The 13,457-nt window shown below is 43.8% G+C and overlaps 1 protein-coding gene across 8 annotated transcripts in view; it reads right to left on the reverse strand.

Moving 5' to 3' along the window:
• LOC141085929 (dimethylaniline monooxygenase [N-oxide-forming] 2-like) overlaps nucleotides 1–13,457 on the reverse strand; it is a 42,076-nt gene that overhangs the window by 6,021 nt on the left and 22,598 nt on the right. For 5 of the 8 annotated variants that reach the window (XM_073571568.1, XM_073571565.1, XM_073571569.1 and 2 more), the window contains exons 4-8: nucleotides 13,137–13,299; nucleotides 12,759–12,901; nucleotides 8,623–8,822; nucleotides 6,716–7,071; nucleotides 4,593–4,665 (exon numbers count right to left, since the gene is read on the reverse strand). In XM_073571568.1, the coding sequence (XP_073427669.1) occupies nucleotides 4,593–4,665; nucleotides 6,716–7,071; nucleotides 8,623–8,822; nucleotides 12,759–12,901; nucleotides 13,137–13,299 (935 nt within the window). The other 3 variants (XM_073571572.1, XM_073571571.1, XM_073571570.1) reach the window with 3 other exon arrangements.

Below are 13,457 nucleotides of genomic sequence, written 5' to 3' on the forward strand. Positions count from 1 at the left end.
ATCAGGAAAATCAGGCAGTCAGATGCCACACCAGCAGTGGAGTCAGAGTCCTCACCCTGCCAGTGGTGAATCTGTTATACCCATGGTGAGTCTAAGAGTTTGCAGACAATCTAGTATCCATGTACCATGCAGAACCACCAGTAGTGTATTCAGTACATCACACACTACACCAGTGAGGTCCCCAATCACACCAGTGTTACGCAGGTCTACCTGTATTACACAAGGTATACTGCCCATCAGATATTGTGTATAAACAAGTAAATGTTGAAATGTATATATGTAACTGTTCTCAAGTTTGTGCCTACAGGTAATCTGTAAGAAGCCTTTTGAAGTTCTTGTTTCCTGTTTTGATGGACATTGGACCACAGGACTTGTGTGGTCACCCACCTTGTAAATAGTTCATCATTTGCCCAAGAATGGACCACGGACATTGATGCTTGGACTTATCATAGGACTGTTTTTAGAGCTTTTGGTTTTTGTACATTTTTCATATCTTGTAACCTTCATATTGTTTATTTGTCATTTGTTATAGGTTATTCATGTTTTTCATCAGCCCAGGAGTGCTGTCGTGCACTAGGGGGGAATGTGGTGCCCCCAGGAGTATGGTCGCCACAGTGGCATTGCCTTCCTCCAGGGAGGATGATGTCATAATTGGAAGCAAGGAAGGGTCTCTGTAGCAGTTAATCATTTTCATGCAACACGTTCCCACTTCAGGCCAGCAGAGGGAGCTCTGAACCAGGATTGGGGGAGGAGCGCGCTGTGAGGGCCAGAAAGGGAAATAGTCAGTTAGTGTGAGGAGGGCAATGTGTGTAGACGAGTGGAGAGAAGATGGAGGTTGAGCTGAGGAAAGAGAGCTCCCTCCTGGTGAAAGCGCATGATCTGGAGCCTGGTCACCATGGTTGTATGGATATTGAAGGTCCTGCAACAGAAACCAGAGGAATAGGAAGCTGTAAATGCTCTATTCCCAACTAAGACTCGGAGGCACAACAGCGACCAGTGAGCCAAGAGAGATAGAGGGCTACAGCTGTCTGCCATACGAGGTAGTTCTAAGAGAAGATAAGGAGGAACTTCAATGTAACATAGTACTGGATGTGCCTCAAGCCAGCGCTAGGAAGGAGACTACACAATCCATCTGATAGAGAGATCCCTGAGTTGCTTCCAGGCTAGCCTGCTCCTGTGCCATCTGTAATCAGAACCCTGGACAGCATTTGCCAAGTAAAGGTAAAGAAACTGCACCCTGTTGTGTCCTTGCCTCCTTCCTGCAACCTCCTCAGCACTGCTACATCTCTGTGCCAAACACTGCACCTTCTTCCTAACCCTTTATCTACACTGCCCTGGGACTACAGCCCTGCCTGTGGAGGGCTACAACATCATAGCTGCACTACACCATCAGTCCCAGAGGATCTGCATGCAGCGTCGGCTTAACACCTCCCTTGCCGAACACCACAGGTGGCGTCACGAATCATTCATTCATAAACTCTATTCCAATCACTCAATCCCCTTTTTCATGGGCGCCCAGGGCCACAGACCAGGTCATCGCTGCTGTGACACTCCCCTCTGAAAGACCGGCCCGGTACCGAGTACCCCACAGCCCTGGGAGAGCGACCCATTTGCCTTACAAAAATTTCCGGGTTTACTATAGTGAAATGTAACAATTTTTTGGAAGCGGTTTTGTGAGTTTATTATACCAAAGACCTTTAATAAGAACGCCATGAGTGTATGGATGAATCCATAAACATTTTTTCAAGTTTTGATTTTTATATAACTAAATGTAACAGAAAGCATGCAATACTATATGGATCAGTAACTGAATCTAGACAAATTTCTCACTTTTTTGCAGTGGTATATACACTCACTGGCCACTTTATTAGGTACACCTGTCCAACTGTGTGTTAAGACTTAATTTCTAATCAGCCAATCACATGGCGGCAACTCAGTGCATTTAGGCATGTAGACATGGTCAAGACAATCTCCTGCAGTTCAAACCGAGCATCAGTATGGGGAAGAAAGGTGATTTGAGTGCCTTTGAACGTGGCATGATTGTTGGTGCCAGAAGGGCTGGTCTGAGTATTTCAGAAACTGCTGATCTACTGGGATTTTCACGCACAACCATCTCTAGGGTTTACAGAGAATGGTCCGAAAAAGAAAAAAAATCCAGTGATCGGCAGTTCTGTGGCCGGAAATGCCTTGTTGATGCCAGAGGTCAGAGGAGAATGGGCAGACTGGTTCGAGCTGATAGAAAGGCAACAGTGACTCAAATTGCCACCCGTTACAACCAAGGTAGGCAGAAGAGCATCTCTGAACGCACAGTGCGTCGAACTTTGAGGCAGATGGGCTACAGCAGCAGAAGACCACACTGGGTACCACTCCTCTCAGCTAAGAACAGGAAACTGAGGCTACAATTTGCACAAGCTCATCGAAATTGGACAGTAGAAGATTGGAAAAACGTTGCCTGGTCTGATGAGTCTCGATTTCTGCTGCGACATTCGGATGGTAGGGTCAGAATTTGGCGTAAACAACATGAAAGCATGGATCCATCCTGCCTTGTATCAACGGTTCAGGCTGGTGGTGGTGGTGTCATGGTGTGGGGAATTTTTTCTTGGCACTCTTTGGGCCCCTTGGTACCAATTGAGCATCGTTGCAACGCCACAGCCTACCTGAGTATTGTTGCTGACCATGTCCATCCCTTTATGACCACAATGTACCCAACATCTGATGGCTACTTTCAGCAGGATAATGCGCCATGTCATAAAGCTCGAATCATCTCAGATTGGTTTCTTGAACATGACAATGAGTTCACTGTACTCAAATGGCCTCCTCAGTCACCAGATCTCAATCCAATAGAGCATCTTTGGGATGTGGTGGAACGGGAGATTCGCATCAGGGATGTGCAGCCGACAAATCTGCGCCAACTGTGTGATGCCATCATGTCAATATGGTCCAAAATCTCTGAGGAATGCTTCCAGCACCTTGTTGAATCTCTGCCACGAAGAATTGAGGCAGTTCTGAAGGCAAAAGGGGGTCCAACCCCTTACTAGCATGGTGTACCTAATAAAGTGGCCAGTGAGTGTATACACACCATCAAAATCTACCAAAGAATATGGAAAACTACATGCATCTTCCTCCTGTTTCTGTGCTACCCAACCCTCCCCCTCAGCGCTGCTGGCCTCTCTCTGCATGCCAGCTTCCCAGGTTGGGTCAGTTACTGTGCCATCCACCACCTCCTCTTCCACTGCTGCACCCTGGTCCTCCTGACTTGCTGACTTACCAGGGTGACTTATTGGCAACTGTGTCTCATCATCTTACTCCTTAGACAAAATTTGAAGTACCCCCCCACCCATCATCTTCTTGTGGTCGTGGCTGCTCTAAGTTTTGTGCCTCGTTAAACCGCATATTCTCCGGTCCCTCTTGGAGCATGCAGGGGGAGGGGCCACAATCAAGAAACAATGTTGTAAAGAGCTCCTCAGAGTGTCCTGGTGTGGGATCGCTAGTCTTCCGGGACTCAAACTAGACCATGTGGAAGACTGGGTCTTGCTGCAAATCAAAGTGGATGCATTATCTGTTATACAACTAACCACATGTTCATACTGCTCTGGCTTCAGAAGTGGTGTACCATGCCTCCCTGGAAAGTGGGACAGAAACTCATGTGTCATGGATGGGCATGTTTCTTGTGCTCCAGCAAAAGGCGTAGTTGCACCTGCCCCACGTTCTCGGCATCTGTGTGCACCGTTATCAGCAATTCCACGTCCCTTACTGCATGCCTTATGCAGTTTTTAATTGCTGTGCCTCTGTCAACCATTTTTTTCTTTTTTTTTTTTTTTATTTAATATAAAACAAAAAAAATTGTCACCAGCATTTGTTTTTTGGGAGTTTAATACTACTGCTATGTACTACAGACCATATAGTACTGTATGGCTGAGGAATTTAATGCAGAAAAAAATTCAGAGCTTTTCAATGCTTTTTGGAAGTGTTTGATATCACAGAAATGTACCCCGCACCACAGAATACTCTATGGGTGAGTAATTTAATCCAGAAATTTTTTTTTTTTCTGGAGTGTTATATACAACAAAGTGCCACAGAGTTGTGAAATTGAGTTAGTGTGTCAAGCTGGGTGGCGCTTGTTCTTTTGTAACCCCGATGATGTCACATGGCCAGCCAATCACAGAATTACAGTAATGCATAGGCAATCCCCACATACTTATTGGCTGTGCAACAAGCGCCAAACATGCGGGGTGGCGAATCGAGTTTTACATCGAGCACTCCCCACTGCTCACCGAGTGTCGAGTACATCCATGCACTCAGATAGTCGAGTGATATCCGAGTATCACCGAGCATGTTCGCTCATCCGTAGCTGCAGCCTTCTTACTTCCATCAGGCAGAACTGTTTCATCTGACAGAAGTGTGAATGTCATAAAGTCACCAGGGACACAGTGCTGGAACAGTGCCGGTTTGGAAGGAAACGTTTTTTTTTTTTCTTTTTTTATTGTATTAGGCAGTGCACATTAGTGAAACTATTATTTACTGAGACTATTTATTTCCTGAAACCTGAATACGCTGCTAAGAATTTACAACCAATATTAGGAGTCACATACCTTTTTATAAAGATTTTGTTTTTCTTTGCCATGTCATCCATCACAACCTTTAAGGGAGGGTATGGGCACAGTCCTGAGGTGAAGAGATGCAACATGTAAATATCACAATGGTTTATTATAAGGATGGAGGATTTGCATCACAGGGTCCTCAGTTCAAGTTTGACCAAGGAAAAAGTCTGCATGAAGTTTTGAATGTACTCCCAGAGTTTGCTTGGGTTTCTAAAGATAGGGAATCTGGATTGTGAGTTCAGTTAGGGACAGTGATGATTATGTCTAAAGTGTAGAATAGTGGTTCTCAAAATTCCTTAGATTGATGCCCACATTCAAGTCAGAGGGTTGCAAGCTACATCCAGGACTCTGCCGCTCCCCCCCCCCCCCAAGCAGTGACAATCAGCTTGCACCTTCACCACAGTAGTGACACCAAGAGCCTACATTATCGGTACAACAACAACCAAAGCTTCCCCACAGAAAAACAGAGGAAGTATACTTGCTTCCAGTGGTTCCCACCATTGGGTATTCTTGCATCAAGCCTTTATCATCTACTCAATCATCCCATCTCCAATTTAAAACACAATTTAGTTCTCCAACTTCAAAAGCAAGTATATAAGCATCCAAATCTTCACTTCTATGCAGGGCTGCTGCCAAAAATCACCATATAGACAGCTATTTGTAGCGGTTCGCTAGACATGGTGCTAATGCACCAAGCTGGCAGACAACCGGCAACTACATATCATTGACCTTTAAACATGTAGTTCCCGAGCAAAAGGTAAGGGAACCTTATTGTAAATATATTAGCACTATATAAAAACAATAGAAACACACTGGAAAATCTGACTTCTTGCATCAGGCCAAAAGCTTTAGGCACCATGTACACATCTGTGAAATTCGATCCAACGTGACCCCCAATGTACTGACTTTCCGGGGGTCTCCAGGCAAAAACTAGACAGCCTCAAACATCCCTATGAGATTATCATACTTAGGTCAAGGTTCCCACAGACAGTCAGTACATTTCAGTCCGTGCTAAGGGTATTGAATATCTGCATTAACCTTAAGGATAGGTTTGCTCAGTTTCTGGAGTGGAAACTGTGTGAACAACATGTTAACACCTTTAGGCAACACCCCTGCCATTTAGGGGTCTTTAGGCAGACACTACATTTAGGAACCCCATTATAAGTGCCCTATGGCTTTCACAGTATTAAGTCATCACCTTACAGTCACTACCCTCAAAAAAAATTGTTTCAGCATGGAGCCGAGGAGGGATGCTGACTGATAAAAGTCCTAACAATGATTGTGGAACTTTAAAAAATATATACATTATATTTTTTCTCTAAAATGGTAGGAAATGTTATAATGTAATGAAGTGTTCCATTTACATGCTTTAACCCCCATCAATGGCTGTTTCCTGCCTTGGGACAGACTGTGCAAGTGAGGACATCCTTTTTCTGTCATTGACCACCAAGGCATTGAATGATGGAACCATAAAGTTAGACTAGGTCATTATGCCTGATTTAAATATAACATTCCCAGTACGTTAGAAGAGAAAAATGGTAGAAATGACACATCCACTTTAATTTTTTGCTGTGAATAAATCACTAGTGCCTTGTGCTGTAGAACACCACATCTCATTGGCTCCCTAATGTCACATTTAATGTAGGTTATGTATTGGAATGTACTAATATGATTATTTCTTAGCTGTAATTTATACTATATGGATCAGTGGATTTATTTTTTGCTCTTTGTGGTCAAATTGCTATGGAAATGATGGCTTTAAAAAAAAAAAAAAAAAAAAATCAATCCCTCATGCAGGTAGCAAGTAATTTAATGAATTAGTCAAACACTATTTGACTACACAAATCTGGTATAAAATTTGAGAGGTTTGCCAGTACTCACCCCATTCTATCTCCGCCTACTTTGGCAAAGCTGGCAGGGACTGGCGTTGAGAACCTCACTAAATATTTGCTCAATTTCAGGTCGCATCAAATTTTTTGTGACATTTCAAGGTGTTTTATTCTGAAATAAACACCGTGACATGATCAGCCTATACTTCCTTTGAATAAAAAAAAAAAAAACCTCACGTTAGATATTCGCTACTGCAAGTTAGTCATACAATTCCTTCCCTTTACCTTTGAATACTCTGGTTAGCCAGCGTCCTTGCAGCTCTGATGTTGGCATGATGGGTCCAAGTGGTTGAATAAGACCTAAAATGCCCAGTGTTGGCTTTTCAAGGGCAGGTGGAACAACATTTTTGTATAGGTGGATTGTGTTTTTTTCCATTTTGATGACAGATTCATCCAAGAATGGGAAAGAAAAGGAATATCCTGTTGCAAATATGACAACATCAATGTTGTCCTCAATAGACCCATCTTCAAATTTCGCAGCAGTTTCAGTGAAGTCCAACACAGATGGTTTTACTACTACAAAACCGCACGTTATCCGGCTTGGCAGATCATCATTAATTAAAGGCTCTTTAAACTGTGTCCTGCAAATTGGAGAGATGCAATAAAGAAAGACAAAATTGATTTGGTGGTCTGCTGAAAATAACCATAGCAGCAAACATCTATAAAGAGCATATTGTTGAGGATCCTTGAACTTAAACTCTGTTAGCACTGTGAATTTTGGATTATTTTTGTAGGAGGGTGGACTGATATGTGGACCTGTCTGATGGGAAAGTGAATGTAAAATGTGCAAAATCCAATGTTTGATGTGAATTTATATATATGTGTGGGACAACAGAAAGAATGAGTTAGAGATGGTGTAGTACTGAATTTTGGCCACTAGATGGAGACATACGAATAGTGAGAAGAGGACCTAACAGCAGCTGAAGCTAGGAAACGCCGAATCATGGTGGGCGGAGTTACGGGGACTAAGGAGGGGAATTCCCAGGAAAAGGAATAAAGGGAAGGAGAGTCCCAGGGTTAGAGGGAGATCTCAGGAGGCGACAGAGGAAAGAAGAGCTCAGGAGAAGACAGAAGAAAGCAGAGCTCAGGAAAAGGCAGAGGAGAGAGACGAATAGTCGGGGGGTGGCTCTGACAGGACAGCTGCAGAACGAAGAATGCAGGACAAAGGACATCTGGGGTACCGGACGGCTGGACACTGAAGGGGTATTAAGTGCCGCAGCGGACAGACTCGACCGTGGGAAGCGCTGTTGTCGTGTGCCTAATGACAGCCACAGTGAAAGAACCCAGAGGGCTGTCACAAACAGGAGTAGGAGGAGGTGATAGGTACCCGGGCCAGCGTGCAGAACCTGTCTCATTGCTGTGGATGTCAAAGACGACACCCAATAAAGTTGACCCAGTGTTGGACTGGGGTGCTAAGGGCCCACCAGTAACACTCACTTTGGGGGCCCACTTTTCATATGCATATAAATATTACATTAGCCTCATTCACAAATGTACCTATATCTATATAAAATAATAAAGTGGGTAGTTTGGTTAATGATGAGTTGCTGCTTTTTTCTGCACATTGGGCAGTACTTGGCTGAATTCCCTAACAGGAGAGTTGCTGCCCAGATCTGCACAGGGGCCCCCCGGGGGATTGCCCTGCTACCCTATGGGCCAGTCCGAGCCTGAGTCAACCTGATTGAACGATCTCCTGTGTCTGTCTCCAGTCTGTTTCGCAGCCGAAAGGGGCCACCCCCCAGTCGGCACACGTACTACATTTTGGGAAGGACAGAAGATGGGTTTTTTTTTTTTCTGCCCATAATTTATATCCTCTGGGCTGTTTAGGACCCCAGAACGGAATAATGCATGTTTATTTACATGGAATAATAAATCTGCAGCAATTTTTTTTGCTGATCTGCTCTTCTACCTGTTATTTACAACCTATGCGATCCATTTCCATTATGGATGTTCAGCATGTATATTTAGTAATATATGTTACATACACACAAACACACAAATTTTGGTTAATTTTAGTCAGTTTACCAAATCTTTACTCAATTGTCGAAGTGTACAGAAAGAACTAATTGTAGGAAAGGATGCATGCCCAAGACCAAATACATAATTACTGTAGTTAAAAAATAAAATCGTACCGATCAATAGGTTGGAGCCCATAGTTAGTATGGTTAAACCACGTGTTCATCTTTGACTCATTCAAATATGCCACAAGTGACATGGGGAGATTGTTTCTTTTGAAAGTCTCAAACCGTGTATCATAACAGAAATCCCATGGGTATCCATCATCATACACACGGCTTAGCACCCATGCACCTCTCCTCGTACTGAGAAATACCTGCAAAGAAATGGAGAAGCAGATATAAACAGCAGCTATATGTCTTGTTCCAGCCTTGACAGATCTTTACTTAAAGATAAGTTAGTAGAGATCATTCAATCAAGCAGGGCTGAGATTAGCTCAGAAGTTTCACACTTCTTGCATTTTCTCTGAAATGCTGCAATATATATTGCAATGAGGAAGCCTTTCATTTGACTTTAGTTATGCGAGAATGAGACAATTGAAGGAAACCAATGTTGTTTCTACACTAGGGATGAGCGAACCCGTGGGTATTTGGCTGAACTAGAGTTGAATGTTCTGTTCGGTATCTGAAATTGACCCCGAACCCAATAGAAATCAATGGGGACCCGAACTTTGGTGCTTTAAAATGGCTGTAAAATGTCAATAGTAAGGGCTAGGGGGCTGCAAAAGGAAGCTAAATGGGGATAAGAGCAGGACAATGGTCCTGCAAATAAATATGGATAGGGAAAAGACTTAAAATAACAGAATAAGAAAAAAAATTATAATCTTGAACCACGAGATGGAGGTCTAAGTTGAGGAGGAGGTGGAAGAGGCATAGGAGGTTGCCAACACATTCTTTTTTTATTGTTTTTTTTGGGGGGGCACTCTGAAAACAGGCAGTGTAATTATCTGCTGGCCACTTTCTGTATAGAGGCCTTGTAATATTCTGCACTTTTTTGGGGTGAATACACTGAGGAAAGCATCAAATAGGGCACGTGGCCGTGTTGCTCGTGAAGCTGCTACAGGGGAGAGAGGCTGTGGTCGATCTGTGCCTGCCGTGTGCTCAAATGAAACACCTTCCTCTGATGCATGCAGGCGACAGGACGTTCTGTGTTAGTTCGTAGGCCCGACTACCGCTGGATAAAAGGTGAGGTCAGAACAAGTAGAGATTGGTTGTCTGAGAGTGCCTTCAGTTCCTTCGCTTTGTCTGCAACCTGGTCCCCTGCTGAAAGCACAGATCTCACACCTGCGGCTGATAGGCAACTATCTTCCACCTCACCCCCTTGCAAAACAGGCAAGCAGTCTGAGCCCCAAGTCATGCAGCAGTAGGTTTGGGGGGTAGCAGCAGCTCTGGTGTTGGAAAGATTACATTGTGGGAGATATCGGGAGATTAGTTCACAGATATAGGAGGGACGACAGATTATGGACAGCTTTGAAGGTCAAAGTTAGTATCTTGAAGTGGATATGTTGTGGAATTGGGTGACAATGAAGGATGTGCAGTCTGCTACTGCATAGCTCCCAACCATCCAGATTCTCGTGGGACAGTCCCGTTTTTGACACCCCCCACCGGCGTCCCACCCGGGATGCTATTTTTCCCGCATTGCACTGAGCCGCCACGCCCCCCATGCACCGACCCCATCCTCGCCGTCCCAGAGAGAGCCACTGCAGCCTGAAATGATGTGGCTAGGCTGTTGTGACTGCACGCACAAGACCTGTGATGAGGTCACAGGAGGGGAGGAGTCAGGGGTCACATGATCGCAGCCTCCGTGTCTGCAGGACTCTGTTGTGCTGGTTGTCATGGTGCTGGATGAGGTAAAGTTTCTGTGTGGGGTCAGGAGGGGTTCACAGTGTGGATGTAGTAGAGCTGTGTGTACGAGGTGGACGGAGCGGAGCCGCGTGTGTTTGAGGTGTACGGAGCAGAGCTGTGTGTACGAGGTGTACGTAGTGGAGCCGTGTGTGTACAGGGTGTACGGAGCTGAGTCACGTGTGTATAAGGTGTACGGAGCGGAGCCGCATGTGTACGAGGTGTACGGAGCGGAGCCGGGTGTGTACGGAGCCACGTGTGTATGAGTGTACAGAGCGTAGCTACATGTGTACGGGGCATACGGAGCGGAGCCGCGTGTATACGGGGCATACGGAACGGAGCCGTGCATGTGCGAGGTGCACGGAGTGGAGCCACGCGTGTACGGAGCGGAGCTGCAGGTGTATGGAGCAGAGCCGTGCGTGTATGAGGTGTACGGACCGGAGTCGCGTGTGTACGGAGTGGAGCCATATGTGTACGGGATGTACAGAGCAGAGCCAAGTGTGTATGAGGCATACAAAGCAGGTTTTTCCCAAGGACACAGGAGTACACGGCGGAGCCCCGAGGAGCACTTTAAAACTCGCACATGACGGTCCACCAGAAGTGATGTGCTGGAAGCTGAACGGAAATGAGGTAATTTCATGAGGAGATTGTAACGGAACCAGGAATGCTTCAGATCCATCACCATGTCCTCCTCCGACAGCATGGACAGCAGGATCACCTTGGAATTGGGGATGCCGGCCATGTGAGCGGATCATGATATGTTCTGCATCGGGAGACTCAGGTGGGCATTACAAATGGGAGTCGGGCTGCTATAGTATCTTTATAGAATCTTTATTTCTTTCTCTCTCTCGATTTCTTTCTCTGTTCTTTATCTCTGTTTCTTTCTCATTCTCTGTTCTGTCTTTCCCTCTCTTTCTCTGTTCTTTCTATCTTTTCTCTTTCTTTCTTTGTTCTTTCTTTCCCTTCTCTCTCTGTTCTCTTTTTCTCTCTGTTCTTTATTTCCCTTCTCTCTGTTGCTCTGTTCTTTGTCCCCTCTTTATTTCTCTCTGTTCTCTCTTTTTCTCTCTTTTTTTTTCTTTCCCCTCTCTGTTCTTTTCTGTCCCCTCTTTCATTCTCTTTGTTCTTTCTTTCCCTCTTTCTCCCTGTTCTTTCTGTTCTCTCTCTTTCCCCCTTTCTTTTTCTATTTACTTCTTTCACGCTCCCTCTGTTTTTTTTCTGTCCCCCTTTCTTTCTCTCTGTTCTTTCTTTCCCCTCTTTTTCTCTCAATCTGTTCTCTCTGTTCTTTTTTCTTTCCCCTATTTCTCTGTTCTTTCTTTCCCCTTTTTTCTCTGCTCTCTTTCCCCTCTGTGTTTCTCTGTTCTCTCTCGCTCTCCTTTCTTTCTCTGTTTTCTTTTTTCTCTCTGTTTTCTTTCTTTTCCTTAGTACCAGTCAGTGTGCCCACAGTACCAGCCACTGTGCCCATAATGCCAGCCACCGTGCCCTTAGTACTAGTCAGTGTTATCAGCAGTGCTAAATAGGTGTGGCTGGGTGTGGACATGGGTGTGATAGTAAAATGGGTGGGTTGGGGGCATGGTCTAAAATTCACTGCAGCGTGCCACATCCTTTGTCCCTCTTTCCCTTCTTCAAAAGTTGGGAGGTATGCTACTGTTCATTTTGGATCAGATTTAATATGAATCTAAATAGGAGCAAATAAAAAGGAGACAATAAAGGGGGAGGAATGACTGGGGCATTTTCTTTTCTTAGGTGTTCCCTTTGGCTACATTCAAACAATAAGCTTTTGATGTTGCAGATGTTCTGCACCCAATACGTAAATTAGAATATTTTATATTTTCATGGTGTTTAGGTGCTTTTTTTAAACATGCATTTGTCAGCAAGCTTTTTGATGCTGTGAATTGTCTTTTTGGCATGTCATGTTTTAAAGAAAACTGCTTTTTGATATTTCCTTCCTGGTATTTGACAAAACATTGCATGTCAATTACATGGATTTTTTATGCATTTCCACAGTGAAATCACACTAAAAATGCATGTGCATTTTACCTGCGAATTTACACATTTACTGCAAGCGTATGGGCAAAAATAATGAACAGAAATCGAAGTGCACTTGCAAGAGAAATCGACATGCTGTGAATTCGAAACTTGTACCGAATGACAGTTTAAACAGTAAAAAAAAAAAGAAGCACAGTGTGCATGCGAGTTCTATAATTACTATTCACCTTACTGAAACTCCAAGCTGATATGTTTTTCACAAAGCGAAAATAAGCAATATCAAAAACACACCAAGAACTCATCATGGGCACGCAGCCTCACAGTCTTGCCATAGTGTACAATTCATTTTACATTTGTTAGACTGCAATAGACTGTTCTTTGCTTGCAAAATAATAAAATTATGTAGAATTTCGGATTTTCCTCACCTTGGAAGCTGTTCGACTGAGCTCAGCAGCAATATCAGCTGCAGAATTCCCCATTCCAACAACAACAACTCGTTTGCCTTTGTAGCCATCAGAATTCTTGTACTCTCGGCTATGGAAATGTTGCCCTCTAAAATTTTTAATGCCTGTAGAACAGCTAATCATTTAGATTATACATTTAAATATAAGGTATAAGCTCCTCATTCAGCTATGGAAGGGTAAATTATAACATTGGAATATGTTTTTAGGATTCCATTGGATTCATGCTAATGCCACTTGGTCATGACTGTAGTAATCACTGATTTCACTGTAGATAAAAGCTCTAACTTTCAGCTTTTTACTGGATAATAAACAATACATTGTATTTTATTGAATTCTTACCGGGATAGGATTCCACTGGATAGTACGGAACAATATGGTGACCAGAACAAACCATGACTGCATCAAAAATAGTGGTTTCCTGCTTCCCATCCTTTTCGGTGGTGACATTCCACTGGCCACTGCTTTCAAAGTCTTTACATTTTCTCACACCGACGACAACAGTCTTGAGGAGGACAAAAAGGAATAGCGACTAATGTTATCTTTCAGTGTCCACATAATATCGGTATAATCTCTTTTCTGGCATTCTCCAATAATTTAATAAGTATTTGAACATTGGAGAGATGTCATCCTGCATTTAGAGAATCATCATGTGGTAGAACT

This window comes from Dendrobates tinctorius, unplaced genomic scaffold (genome assembly GCF_039654945.1).
Source record: "Dendrobates tinctorius isolate UK_male_01 unplaced genomic scaffold, ASM3965494v1 ptg000029l, whole genome shotgun sequence".
NCBI classification, from domain to species: domain Eukaryota; kingdom Metazoa; phylum Chordata; class Amphibia; order Anura; family Dendrobatidae; genus Dendrobates; species Dendrobates tinctorius.